Source organism: Amphibalanus amphitrite, unplaced genomic scaffold, assembly GCF_019059575.1.
Source record: "Amphibalanus amphitrite isolate SeventyFive unplaced genomic scaffold, NRLGWU_Aamphi_draft 000789F_arrow, whole genome shotgun sequence".
NCBI lineage: Eukaryota > Metazoa > Arthropoda > Thecostraca > Balanomorpha > Balanidae > Amphibalanus > Amphibalanus amphitrite.
In genome coordinates, this window is record NW_024882283.1 from 102816 (window position 1) to 117082 (window position 14267).

Below are 14267 nucleotides of genomic sequence, written 5' to 3' on the forward strand. Positions count from 1 at the left end.
GGGAGGGGGGGGGGGCATACGTTACCACACTGTCGCGTTTTTTTGCGTCTGAATAAAAAACCACGGCGCGTAGCGCCGCGCCGCTTGGGGTAGCTTTTGGTACATCAACTTTGGACAATGTGTGAAATTTTTGACCCCAGGTCATGTCAGGTCAGGTCACCAGGTCAAGTTAACTGACCAAGCCTAAAAAACAGTTTGCAATCATGTCCAGCCTGCAGTGTTTGTCAGAAAGGTTTTAAACTTGGTGGATTGCATGCTGTTATGGGCGCCTACCATTTGTATATCTCGGATTTTTTTATATCCGTGACCTAAGGTCAGTCAGGTCAGTGGCGTGACCTTTCTATTACAAGTCAATGGAGAAAAATGAAAATGCCTCTAGATCCGTGTGTACGCATAGGAACAGTCTAAATATTTCAGAATCACAATGATTTAGTCCACTCGTGATGACCAAGGTGTCATTTTTGCTGATAGCCTTTAGAAAGGTCATCCGAGGTCATTTGAGGCTACAAACAGTTTTTTGCCAATAACTCGCGATTGGAAAGAGATAGAACGCTGGGGATGGTCTCATTGTGTTTGTCTTGTTGAGACGCATCGACTGATATGCAACATGACCTTTTCCGGTCAGGTCATGACCTTGACCTGAGGTCAAATTTTCAAGTTGACCTTTCAAGGTCAAATTATAGTTCATTCGACGCGTCTCGGCGAGGGAACACGATTCTGGCAATAGAAATGTCGTGGCTTTTTGTAGTCGAAAGTTATTGTCGAAAAACACTTTTCGTAAAAACAGCTATTTTTGGAGTTTTTGCCCTCTGGAGGCTAAACGGTTGACCTTGGGTCAATATTGATAATGACCTTTTCAAAAGAAGAGTTCAAAAGCTATTGATTGCTCTTCTATGCGCTTTTCTAGCTACCATAGTTCCTGAGATAGCGGCATGTTTTCTGAAAAATATAATGACAATTGGCAAATTTTGACCTTTGATGACCTCTGGTGACCCCAATATTGCTCTAAGGTGAAAAATGACTGAAATACTTTCAAACGTAAGCATCAAGAGCTATCGACTGCTTTTTACCGCGTCTTTCTAGCCCTCTTAGTTTTTTAGTTAGAGGTGGGTGGTAACATATGCCCCCCCCCCCCCCCCACTAGGGCGAAGTTGGCTTTGACCGCCACTGGGGCGCGGGTTAACCTGCGCACTACTGGGGGGGGGGGGGCTATTCATAGCCCCCTCCCGTTTTTCTGCAATAACTTCTAAACCGCTTGACGTATCGCCGCCAAACTCTCAGTACCTTCGGCTGCATCAATTTGACGCCTTGTGTCAAAATTGGAACTTCGTATCTATCATAGGTCGGCCGGACATGACGTCAGACTGACGTCATGTTCGGCCGATTTCGACGCAAAACAATAAAACATTGAACCACGGGAATCGCTCCCAAGAGCTCGTTTTTGAGCTAGATCCAATTTCTTTGCATGAGAGGACTCAGAATGCACTGCGCTATCAAAGTGCTATCTCGAATTTTTAAAATTTTGAAAGTTTTGAAAATTATATATATTAAGATTCAAAATTTGTATTTTTAGGTATATTTTTTTCAAAAACTTTTTGACTCTTAGAAAAAACGGAATATTTATGATAGAACACATGCTTATGACTTACTCTAGCAAGTTTAAGCCAGATACCTATCTTCAAAAATGGCTAAGTTATACGCATTATAGCAAAAATTTCTCAATTTTAACCCGGCCGGGCCCGGGGGGTAATCCCAACCACCGCAGCCCGGGGGGGGCGTTTTTCGCCCCCCCCCCCCTGTCTAACTCCGTAAATAAGGGAGCTACGGAAACAAAAGCGATACCAAACGAAAGGTCCTTACGAGACGATTCTAATGCACCTAAAATTTTTGACCTCAGGTCAATTTTCAAGGTCAGAGGTCAAGGTCAAAGGCAAAAACCGCCACATGTGTAGTGATCTCAAAGTAAGCCTTCTAGAGGACGGCAGGCTGCATCAAACCCGCAAAATTGGCTGTCAAACGAAAGAAGAGAATCTGAGGATTCTGAAAATGTTCTCAAAGTGAAAGGTCAAGGTCAAGGTCACGCTCAAAATTGACCTCAAACTTGGCACTTTTTCGCATATCTTGCGTGCTAACTTTCAAGATGTTTTGAAATGTTTTGAGGCTTATCAGTTCCCTTTTGTGGTTCATCTTACGATACAAGGCTGCTCAAAGGTCAAGGTCACAGAAGAGTATCCCTGCTAGAGGCTATTTCACTGATTCAAGTTAGTAATAATAAATAAGACAATTTTGCAATCCGGAAGCTCTAAATGAAGGCTTAGAGGAAAATAGATGCCAGATTCGTGATCAGCGGGTACAAATCCATCATAAACGACCTTTCATGTGTCAAGGTCAACCAGAGGTCATTCGAGGTCACATGAGGTCAACATAAAATTTGACCTTTTCCGAACAAAATATATATCATTCGACGCGGCTTGACAAGGCGAATGCGATGGTACCAATGTCGTAGCTCTAGAACCATTTTTGTCGAAGTTATTTGCGAAAAACTAAAACCACATTTCGGGGTCGTTGACCTGACCTCTGACCTCAGGTCACCAAAACTATTTTTCTATTTTTCTCTAGGTCAAACGCTACACAACCGTGCTCGTAATTTGTCTTTATCTCTAAAACTCTATTTTTAGCAGCTATTTGAAATTTGCGTCTGTGACGCCGAAGTTTGCCGTGCAGGGGTCTAGAAAAATGGACCTTGTGACGTCATCAAGGGGGCTAGGTCCAAATTTTTTACTTCAGAAGATGTCAAATTGATGGGAGAAAAGGTACTGAAAGTTTCGCCTTCCTATCCCTAAGCGTTCGGGAGCTATCGCAAATATTCGCCAGGGGGGCGAAAAACGCCCCCCCCCCCGGGCCCGCGAGGGTTAAGTTTTTCAAATCAATTTTTCTGTACAAATTTGACATCGTACACCAATATAAATAGCACCATCATGTTCCTAAGCTCTAACTGCATCCGACCGACATGATTTCGTTGACAAATTTCAGCTTTGAAATTTGACCTTTTTGACCTGAAAGTGACCTGACATCAGATTTATTTAGATGAAAATGGCCTCAAATGACACAGCCACAGGCGACATCGAATTCGAAATCTATGGCCTAAATGGACCATAAAACATGTGTCACATGACCGACTTATGACATAATATTTCCGTGACCTATGATGACCCGACCCTGACCTGAAAATCGAAGTACAAGTTTGGTACCCTCAGGGTATCTGAAGCATCTGTTCACGAGTGTGTAAACCAAAAATCAGCCTGATATGACTTGTAAGACGGCAGCCAGAGCCCAGAGCCCAAAAAGTGAAGAAGCCAAATATCGATAATTTTTACTTTGGCCTGACCTGTGACGTCATCGGTGACTTCGAGGTCAATGAAATTAGGTTTCGTTCGACAGTTTTTCCGGGGCTATCAGATACCGTTTGAATTTTGACGATCGGCCCAGTAGTTTCGGAGTTAGGAGGGGGGCTATGAATACCCCCCCCCCCCCCAGTGGGGTGTGTTATACACAGACCCCAGTGGGGCGCGGGTTAACTGAAGCGACCCTTTGCGGATTCCAATATCCTGCATTGCAAAAAAGTAGGTACGGAAACTTTTTAATTAAATACCTGGCATGCAGAAATAAAACAGCTTTTGACGCAACAGCCGTCTTCATCTTCGTTCAATAAAATGCTCGTCCAAAACAGGGGTAGGTATGTCCCTAGCTTCAACAAACTCTGATTTTGAAAGGTCAACGAGCAGGCAGGTAGGTACCCAGGATTTCGCCCAGGAGGGGGCCACCTGCTTCCGAAGGGGCCCTTAGGTCACCCGGGGGCCCCAGGCCGCCCAGGCGACCAGGGGCCCTCAGGGGTCCCAGGCAACCAGGGGCCCCCATGCGACCAGGCCCCGCTACCAGGGGGCCCCTTGGCGACTAGGGGCCCCAGGCGATCAGGGGCCCATGCGACCAGGCCCCCCGGCTACCAGGGCCCCCTAGGCGACTAGGGACCCCAGGCAATCAGGGGCCACATGCGACCAGGCCCCGGCTACCAGGGGCCCCCTAGGCGACCAGGGGCCCAGGAAACTGGGGGCCCTCGGATGACTGCAGGGGCCCATGGGGTCATCAGGGGCCCCTCGGGTAACCAGGGGCACATAAATGAAACTTTGATATCATTTTTTTTTCTTCCTAGTAAAAGACGTTTCATCCAGTGTTTAAAAAAATATACCGGGGCCTGAGGGGCCCCCTGAGCGCCTTCGGCGCTCAGGAGGGGGCCATGGCCCCCGTGGCCCCCCTTTAGGTACGTCACTGTCAACGAGCGAAATATCGTCAAGCAGCCATCAGCCATGCCATGGGTGACTTTGAACCACGCGACTCCGGAGTCGGATTTGGTAAGATTTTAGCAACTCCAACTCCCGGATTCCGACATCCGGGCTAAACTACCGACTGCCACCGACTCCGGTTCTGACTCCGACTCCGACTCCGCGTGCACGAGCAAGGGTGCCAACTGCCAGGTGCTACAGCCCACAGCCCCGGCCCCTTTCCCAGAGCCGGAGCCCCAGCCCAAGATTAACCTTTAGGGTGAATAGGTCAAAAACGCCCCCCTTAAGCGCGAAACCTTCTGACACTCAACCCAATACAGATTACTCAAACCTTTGGGCACCATCATGTAGCTCATTCTTTTTACTACGCTTTGAGACCAAGAAAATACACCTGCGTGTGTTATTTAACCCCCCAAAAAGGTTTTTGCATACCCTTACAAAAGGGCGTTTTGCCCCACACCCTGGGTAATACGCCCACACCCATGTGCAAAGCGCCCCCCACCATATCCATCAACAGAACATGATGAACATGACAGAACTTGACGTCATTCTGACGTCATTTGTGGTCAACCTATCATAGCTTTTGGAATAAAATTTTGTTATAATGTGTAAAATGGATGCCCGGAGGAGTCCTGAAAGTTTGGTGACGATATCTGCAGTCGTTTAGGGTATATCGGCAAAAAAGGACAGGGAGAGGCCTTTTCGGCCCGACGTACAGGGTGCTACCCTGCACTCTCACCATCGGGCAAAACGCCCCCCTTTCAGAAAACTGGGGGCGTCTTGCCCCATGCATCGAGTAGGCGTCTTTCCCCATCCACTCCATTTCCGGTCAACAAAATATTGACAAAAAACGCGCCACTAACGCCGCAGCAGAATAAATTCAACAGAATGACAATAAAACGCAGTTTTGAGTGATGTGCACAATAGCAAGTTTTGTGATAGAAGGAGGGCATCAAAATATTAGGAATCTTCTGTAAAAACAACAAAAACAACACCCAAAACCAACATCAGCACCTACCTACGCTGCTCCTCAAGACGCAGAACCGGAAATAGAGACCTACGTAAACAAGCAGCTGACTGTTCTGAAAGACAGGATAAAACACCTATCCGTCGATAAGAAATACGATTTTCTTAGGGGGAGGCGTTTAACCCAGGGGTGCGTTTTCCCCACAGTTACCCTACTACTCCCCCAGCCCCACAGGTGAAGGAGGTGAACAATATAGTACTTTAGCGATGAGTGTTTTGTGAAGGTTCTTAGATTTGGTAGCGCCAAAGTTTGCGCGGGCAAATTGAAAATAATGCGGCAGTCACAGCGCGCTGCGACAGTCCTGGCGTGCAGGAGTTTGCATTTGTTTGTAATTCATATTGAATGGAAGTGTTTACGGGTATTTACGCATTTATTATTTGCTGTTTTGTTGCTAAAGGCTTGGAAGTAGGTATTTTAAACCTAACCAAACTTACACCCGCGTACCACCGAGCTCAAGCTCTGGTATAGACGGTGAGGGGTGCCAAAGTCAAACTCTGACCTAAGATTTTATTTGATTGTCTTGCACCATTGAAAAATGAATTCAGCATATCAACCATTAAAACAAAAGCAGCATAGTACAATTTTTGTGCTGCATTTGCACCTCAGAAATACCACACCCAGATCAGGATGTTAAAGATTAAGGTATCTTTTCATTGACCGAGTCACGGAGTGTACTTTGACCTATGCCTTGAAATTTTGAAATCAGTTTATTGAAGGCTTGTTTATTTTTATTACTTGTCCAGAAAGATGTGAAATATTGAAGGGAATAACACTAGACAGTGCCAGTGGAATGTGGATAGGTATGCTTGCTTTGCTCACAAGTTTTAGTGTTCCCTGCTTCCATGTTGATGTAGACAGTCCTTGGAAAGAAATTAACTAAGAAATTACGATGTTCCATTTGCAATTACTTGAACAGTTGCTCACCCTTCATTTGCTCTAAGTCTCTGCTCTGAATTTATACTAAATGTATTAAATATTTTGAATTATAGTGTAGGTATTTATCATTGTTTATGATTTCAGGTCATCTGTCAACATCTCTATTTCATAATTCAGTATTCACTATGGCTGACAATCAGAGTGACATTTTTAAGACACCATCAAAGCCCGCAAGAAGAAGAGCCTCAAAGCAATGGAATGAAATCCTGATTCCAGAGTCACCAATGATGAAGGTTATAGGTTATGGTACAGGTATGTGAGGAATTTCACACAAAAATGTTAAAAGGCTGAAGAAGTTGTGATGTTTAGAAGCTATCAAACAATATTGATGTCTCCTAAGTTCTATTTTCATTATAAGGGGACCTAGAATATCATCGTATTATTCATGTATCACTCGTGTTTGAGAGCATAGGCCTTTCTACACCTAGGCACTCTAGAAATACAAAGGTCTGTAGTGAAAGTGATTTCTCCAATATTTATCTATATAGGACATGTAGCAAAACTTTCTCTCCAAAATCTTAATTTTTTATGGTAAGAACATTAGGGTCTTGGACAGGTAAAGAATGAACAGTTGTTGCTTTTTTCAACTCATTCTGCCATTTTATTTAGGCGAGGAAGCCAAATATGAATGAATATGCGTCTTAATAACAAAAAAAGCTTCTTGTCAAACCCCAATGACTGCTCAGGTCGTACTCATCGCCACCAACATGAATCTTTTTGTTTATGGATTTATAATATTAGTTCTGATCTACCCTTTGCCACACACTCCAGGGATCAATGTGTCGCTGCTGGAGCGCGGTACGCCGCGGCGCATCACACAGCGCTCGCCGTGGGCCGTGAAGCGGCTCAGTCGGCGCGTGCACGTGGCGCCCGAGCAGGCGGCGCGGCTGGCGCGCGAGGCCGAGCTGCTGCGCCGCCTGCGCCACCCGTGTGTGGTCGGCTACCGCGGCGTGGCGGCCGGCTCGGCGCCCGGCTCCGTGGCGCTGCTGATGGAGGCAGCCTCGGCCTCGCTAATGGACCTGATCGAGACGCGCGCCGAGTCCGAGCCGGACCCGGGACCGTTCCCGCTGAGCGCCATCGCCACGGTGAGTGCGCCTGCCGCGCGGTGACAGACACCGGCCCGGGGGCCCGGGTCACGGGTGTCGTGGGGAAACCGTCTGGGGGACGAGATTAGTGACATGGGTGGGTACTTGGCCAGAGGATGATTGACAGTGAAATGGACGTTTTACAATTGGACGAGCTCGTACTATAGATGCTCCTATCAATGCCCAGAAAAAGTGTGATTATAAACCTTATGCTTTGCCCTGCTATCAGTATGTGACCAACAATTCGTACCTACGACTAGCCGATCAGAGTCGCGCCGTCTAACTCATTCCCTATCCCTCCAGGTGGGCCTCGACATCGCATCTGCTCTGCACTACCTGCACACGGACCAGCACCTGCTGCACGGCGACCTCAAGTCGGCCAACGTGCTGGTGTTCGGCGCGTTCCAGCGGGCCAAGCTGTGCGACTTTGGCGTGTCGCTGCCGCTGAACAATCAGCTGGCGGTGACTGGCGACCAGACGTATGTGGGCACGGAACCGTGGTCGGCACCGGAGGTGGTGTTTGACGGAGACGTCACACACAAGACGGATATCTACTCGTACGCGCTGACGCTGTGGTGAGTGGAGAGAGGGAGAGAGGAGGAGGGGTGGTGCAGTGGGTGGAGAATGAGATGCGAGGCCCGAGAGTTATGCGGAGAGGTAATTACCGTAAGGTGGAGAATGGATGAGTGTGCCGTATTTAGCCTATACTCCTAGTTATTGGAGTGTAACATATTGTACAACAGTACATAAATGAGCAGTGACTGTCGGTGGATGGATACCTCCAAACTAAAAGCTAAACGTCAAAGGTGCAAATATGTTATTTTTGCCATTTCAGTACAATGCTGCTCTAAATTACCCTTATGTGGACTACTCTCATGGTCCCCCTGTGTAAACAGACCTTCCCTCGGCCGCAGCGCCCTGACTCCCTCTCCGCTCCGCTCCGACCGACAGGGAGATGTTCGCGCTGGAGATGCCGCACGCCTCCGACCTGCCCGACCTGGACAACAGCGAGCTCAGCTCTGACAGCGAGATGGACGACTCTACCGGCTCGGACGGCTACTTCGAGTCTCAGATGGGCGTGCCGCCGCCGGTGCCTCAGCTGGGCGCCGCGCTGATGGCCGAGTACCGTCCGTTCGTGGAGATATACACCGTGTGCTCGGCAGTGCGCGCGGGGGACCGGCCGGCCGCCGAGCAGTGCTGCCATCTGTTCCGGCCGCTCTGCCCGCGCCCGGAGACGGACGGAAAGGCCGCCTGAGGAACGAGCGAGCGAGGGAGGGTTTAGTGGGATAGGAGAGATGGGAGGGGAGAAACGGACCAAAGGAGGATTGAGGTAAAGATCTTTGTGGGGTGGGATTGAGGGCCGCCATTGGGAATAATTATTGAATCATTGGAGTAGGACTTGAAGCTTGGAGGAAGGGTTGAAGTTCGCTGGGAAGGGGGCAAAGACAATCTTGGAGCAGAGGGCGCGAATTCGTTAGGACCAGATATGATTGGGCCCGCCGGGGGGGGGGGGGAGAGTATCAAGTCCTAACGATTGGAGGGATGCGATTTACGATAAGGGCTGGGTCTATAAGGCGGTAGTTGGGTTAGCAGTAGGGTCCGCTGGAGTAAGTAGTTAGTTATCGGAGCTGGTACGCGGGACGGGAGGCAGCGCCGCTCGGTCTCTGGTCGGTCTGCAGCGGTGTGTAGCCTCCGCTCACTGGTGATCCTAGCAGAGCGCCAAGCGGATGGGGTAGTCACCGTGACTGAGTACGCCATCCTGCGCTAACTGCGGAGAGGACCAACTGTCCAGAGGCGCCAGTCCGGTACGGAAATGAGGGGATATCAGGATACACAAAGGATGCTGGCGTGTCACCTGAGCGTCTGTGGGGCATTCTGAGCGGTGAGACATGAGGCGCTCTAGAAGTTATTCCATCAGCATTGTATATAGCCATTCGTTTCGCTTACTTTCGCCGTGTCTTCTTCGCTATCGACAGCTCACAAATGTGTGACATGATTTAACGAAGGGTCGCACCGCTAGCTTTGCTCTGGTGTTTGTTTCATATTCGCTGAGTAAATAATTCCGTGTATTATGTGTAATGTTAATAACTTGCGTCTTCCAAAGAGTGACAAGTGAACTGCTCACACCATCTAACAATCACGGCAAATGCAAACGCTACTTCGTGACAGTTCCGATTGTACACTGAGGTTCATTACAGTCTACAGATTCTGTTTCCATTTCCCGATTCGTCATTATGACCCCTTCGAATGTGAATCGCCGTGGGTTGTTGGACTTATATGGCCTTGGGTTGTTGGGTGACCCAAAACGCGCGCTGGTGGAAGTCGTCCAGGATATTAGCCATTTATATGGCCTGCTGTCGACTCGTCTCGTCATTAAATACAGAGCATACTACTTTTAAGGTTGTTCGGATTTTCTAGGGCATTGTATTACGTGAAAATGTGTTTGTCTGACGCCAGGACGTCTGGTAATTGCTAGGCGATACGCTACAGATGCTAACTGACTGAATGCTTCCTCACACCTTTTACTTGGTCGCAGCCTTGACCCACGGTGAGAACTTGAACCCGTGCACACTGCACAGCCCTCGTGGGTGCACTTCTTCCCATTCGTCCCATACCATACAGTAGCGCCACCTACAACAAACTGATGCTTCTGATCTTTGCCGTCGGTGACGCTGTTGTTCGCTTAGGGTAAGTGGCCCCTATCACGCACACCTAACAGGAAAACTACTCGTGTGGCCTACTGACGCCTGTAATGTTGACAAGGTTGGTACCAGTAGTTGTCCTAAACATTTCTTTGTTTAGCCCGGCATTTGCTTTTCAGCGGTTTTCTATCATTTATGATATATAAGGCCAAACGTCGACCAACTCCCGGTGTGCGCTTATAGAGCATCAGTGCTGTTATTACGCACATGCACATGCTTCAAATGCGCACAGGAAGAGATGACAGGATGGGGATCAAAATCATCGAAATAAGTATGGACAAATCGCTTTATTTGAAAGTGCCCCAGACTCGGTCTCTCCGGCCGAGACCCTGGGTCCGGTCCTACCGCTCGAGACCCTGGGCCTAGCCCCACTGCCTGAGACCCCGGGCCCGGTGATACCGCCCGACAGTCCGAGACCCCGGCCCCGGTCTCACACCTGAGGCTCCAGGCCCGATCTCACCACCCGAGACCCTGGGCTCTCCAGCCGAGTCCCAGGGCCCGATCTCGGTGGTCGAGCCCCGGGCCAGGGCGGTGTTTCACGGCCGATAGCAGCACACTGCCAGCGCATTTCGCGAGCTGATGTCACAGTTTGCAGCTGTGTTGGATATACGAGTTTGTTGGTCTCCGTGGAAACCCAATTTGACACGTGTGCAGGCAGCGCGCTGCTAGCGGCCGTGAAACACCGCCCTGGAGTCACCGTCCGAGCCCCCGGGCCTGGTTTTAAATCCCTTGGCTTTTTGTCAAAACGCAGGGGATCATCAATCTTCCAGAACTCTGTCAAATGTTAACGTATCACAGTAATGCGATTTAAACCGTTCCCTCTAAAAAGAAACGTTAAAAAATCCATCTGATGTATGTGCATTTATGCAGCATGGCACCTGAGCGTCATTGGAGAACCAGCTGCCCTAAACACGCACGCTTCACATTCAGCCCTTTCCTGTCTTCCTCGACGCATTCCAGGTAATACACGTATGATCAAAGAAAACACTGACTTATTGGCCACAAATTGATGCCTGATAATCTATCCGGTATATTTATGGTTCCGTGAAAAATTAATGCACACCGATACACGCATTATTATATCAGGAACTTTTTCAGCGTTAAAAATCAGCACTTCCTTTACAAAACATGCTATCATTACTTACCTTTTGATGCGAGAGCGCTGAAACAACTGCCCGCCGCGGCACAAATGTTGCCAGAAATCGTTTTCGGTCGATTTATGCTTTCTACACTTCTGCTTGGGCAGCTATATTAAAAAGAGTCATTGGTGTGCGTGTTTAGGACGTGTGCGTGATAGGAGCCACTTACCCTACGTTGACATGTGGGACTGTTTCACTCATATGTTTCACTGCTGTTTCAGCTTGGCGTCATACACAAGGCCCGCTACAGCCTTGAGGCCCGCAACCACCCGCAACTGCAAGTATTTATATACACTTGTGTGCAAGGCCTTTATATACACTGGCCTAGTTTGAGTGGTGACTGGTGGGCGTGCATGTTGATTGCATTATTTATTAGCACCATGGATCATGGATTGCAAGGCCATGGTGGGTTGTATAAGGCGTTAGTTCTCAGGGTATATTGGTTAGTTCTACAGCCTTGGGCTGTGTGCGAAGTGTGAAGAGACTGTCCAAACTGTAAGGCAAAGGTACTGATCAATCTCTAGTCCTTGCAACCCTTGCAACTTGCAGGTGAAAAGTGTGAAGTTCAAGTTTGAGTTAACTGTGTTACTGTACTGTGTGATTTTGACAGTTTGGAATTTGGATGCTTGATTCTGGGATTATGTTGGCTAATTTTGCATTATATTTCCCATGGCATGAATGCTTGCTGATTCTGAAGAGTGGAACAGTCATGAGTCATGGTTGTGTCAATATTTGGATTGCATATTCATCACTGATCAGTGATCACCTATGACCTAGCTATGCATATTGTATTGCTACTTATGATACCTACCAGTTGTTGTTGTTGTTGCTGCTGCTCCCTCCGCCCCCCCCCCCCACTAGGGGGGCGTAGCCAGACGGCTCAGTTGGGCTCGAAAGCCGGCGGCCAAGGCCGCCACCACGCCGTCGTCCTGTAGCTCGGTCACCGTAGGGTGGATCGTGCCCACTCGTGCCAGGCGGCGTCCCGCCAGCGCCGGGCAACGCAGCAGGACGTGCCGCGGGGTGTCGGCCTCCTCTCGGCACACACGGCACAGCGCGGCCGGGCACCTCACGGAGCCACACTGCTCGCATTCGGGCGTCGGTCGGCGGCCGATGCGGTGAAGGTACTGCTCCGAGCAGGACCAGTGGCCGGCTCGGAGCTGGTGGACGTCAATCGCAGAGCAGCGGTCTTCGCCCTCCACCGGGCCCGGCAGGCGGGAGCCCCAGATCTCCTTGTGCCACCCGTCCGGCCAGGCCTCCCTCCACCTCGTAGAAGCTGAGCGGGCAGCCGCTCTGGTCACTGTGGTGACATCTATGGGTGTGTCCTCTTGTGGCAGGGCACTGGCCTCCTTGGCGAGGCCGTCCGCTCTTTCGTTCAGCGGCAGCCCACAGTGCGCCGGCACCCACTGCAGCTGGATGGGCTGGCCGGTCGCACTGATGCCTTGTAGCGCCTTCCAGATGTCGGCTGCTACCGGCGTCCGCTGGGCCGCTGGACCGCTCTTGAGGAGAGCCAGTGCCGCTTTTGAGTCGAGACAGATGATAATCGGGCGCGTCGTATCCCGGTCTGGTGTCGAAGTCAGATCTTCCAGCGCGGCCCTCAGCGCAAACAGCTCTGCTCGCGTACTTGAGCAGAGGCGGCCAGCGGCGACACGGACCTCTCTTGTGGCACCGTCGGGGGCCACGATCAGCGCTCCTCCTCCACCGCGGTGCACTCCTTCCTCGGCTGAGCCATCCGACCAGATCCAGGTGGCGTCCGCCGGGAACGACTCCAATCGCTCCTCCGCCGCCCTTCTTCTCAGCTCCGGCGGGCGGTCCCTGGAGCCGTCGGGGCCTACCTCCAGGTGGAAGGACACCTCTCCGCCGTCCTGCCATGGCGGGGCGGAGACATGGAGCCGCTCCTTGATGGTGAGAGGCTCGCCCCCCGGCGACAGGCGGGCGAACACCTCACGGCCTCTGTCTCGCCAGCCGAGGGTCGCTGCAAGACGTCTTGGTGGCGACGAGTCAGCCAGGGTTCTGAGCGGGTCCCCTGCAGGCAGCGAGGCCGCCAGAGCTAGCTGCCGCGCCGCTCTAATGTCGCGGCACATGTGTGCTGCAGTGGGGAGGCCCGCCTCCGCCATCAGGGCGTGTGACGGGGTCGACGCTAGGCAGCCCGTCACCACCCTGGCGGCAGCTCTCAGCTCCCGGTCAATCAGGGTGAGGTGGCTCTCCGACGCAGCAGGCAGCCACGCACCCGCCGCATACTCCAGTGCACCCCGTACGTAGCCGTTAGCGACGGTTCTCAGCTGCCGCTCGGTCAGGCCCCAGCTCCTACCGGTCATGCGACGAAGGTGGGCCGTACGGGGGCGCACCTTCTTACGTAGTTCGTTGCAGTGGGCTCCAAAGTGTAGCAGCCGGTCGAAAGAGACGCCCAGGAGACGCAGTGTGGCACCACCGGTGACCTCCGCTCCGGCGACCCGGATGGAGAGCCTCGATGCGTCGCGGGCCCACTGGGACAGAACAAGCGCCTGGGTCTTCTCCCCAGCGACACGCATCTTCCATCGGTCAGCCCACGCGGAGATGGCGTCCGCTGCTTGCTGGGCTCGTCTCCCCGCCTGCTCTATTGTGGCTCCGCTGCTGAGGGTCGCTGTATCGTCAGCGTACATGAAGATTTCGGTACCGGGAACAGACCTCAGGGCGGTGATCAGGTCCGCGGCCCACAGCGTGTATAGTGTGGGGGCCAGCACACTGCCCTGGGGGAGGCCGGCTCGGTAGGGGCGCTCTCTGCTTCTTGTGCCGCTGACCACCACAGCCGCTCTACGGTCTCGGAGAAACGCCCAGACCCAGTTCGTCAGGCACTTGGGCACTCCGAGCCGGAACAGTTTCAGTCGGAGCATCCTGTGGTCTATGACGTCATAGGCTCTGGAGAAATCAAACGCAAGCAGGGCGAACTTTTCGGCGGTCTTCCCGTCGACCGGCTTTCCCTTTGGTTTCGGCCTGTTCCAACCATCTTGCACGCGCTGCACGAGTCTAGCCAGGTTTTCCTCGGCCGATCTGCCCCGGCG

The 14267-nt window shown here is 51.2% G+C and overlaps 2 protein-coding genes across 4 annotated transcripts; one reads left to right on the plus strand and one right to left on the minus strand.

Annotated features, from left to right (window-relative positions):
• The first annotated feature begins 5650 nt into the window (after positions 1-5650).
• On the plus strand, positions 5651-9787 carry LOC122366179 (lymphokine-activated killer T-cell-originated protein kinase-like). Of its 3 annotated transcripts, none has more exons than XM_043338121.1 (5): positions 5651-5695; positions 6388-6555; positions 7075-7388; positions 7692-7963; positions 8340-9787. In XM_043338121.1, the coding sequence occupies exons 2-5, from the start codon at positions 6429-6431 to the stop codon at positions 8641-8643; spliced, it is 1017 nt and encodes a 338-aa protein (XP_043194056.1). In that variant the 5' UTR covers positions 5651-5695; positions 6388-6428; the 3' UTR covers positions 8644-9787. The 3 variants fall into 3 exon arrangements, with proteins under 3 accessions (XP_043194056.1, XP_043194055.1, XP_043194057.1); XM_043338120.1 differs by having other exon boundaries at positions 5655-5691; XM_043338122.1 differs by having other exon boundaries at positions 5667-5725.
• Positions 9788-12086: 2299 nt separating this feature from the next.
• On the minus strand, positions 12087-13757 carry LOC122366168. The gene has a single exon (XM_043338081.1). It carries the CDS (start codon positions 13755-13757, stop codon positions 12087-12089), a length of 1671 nt encoding a protein of 556 aa, XP_043194016.1.
• Between the last annotated feature and the right edge of the window lie 510 nt (positions 13758-14267).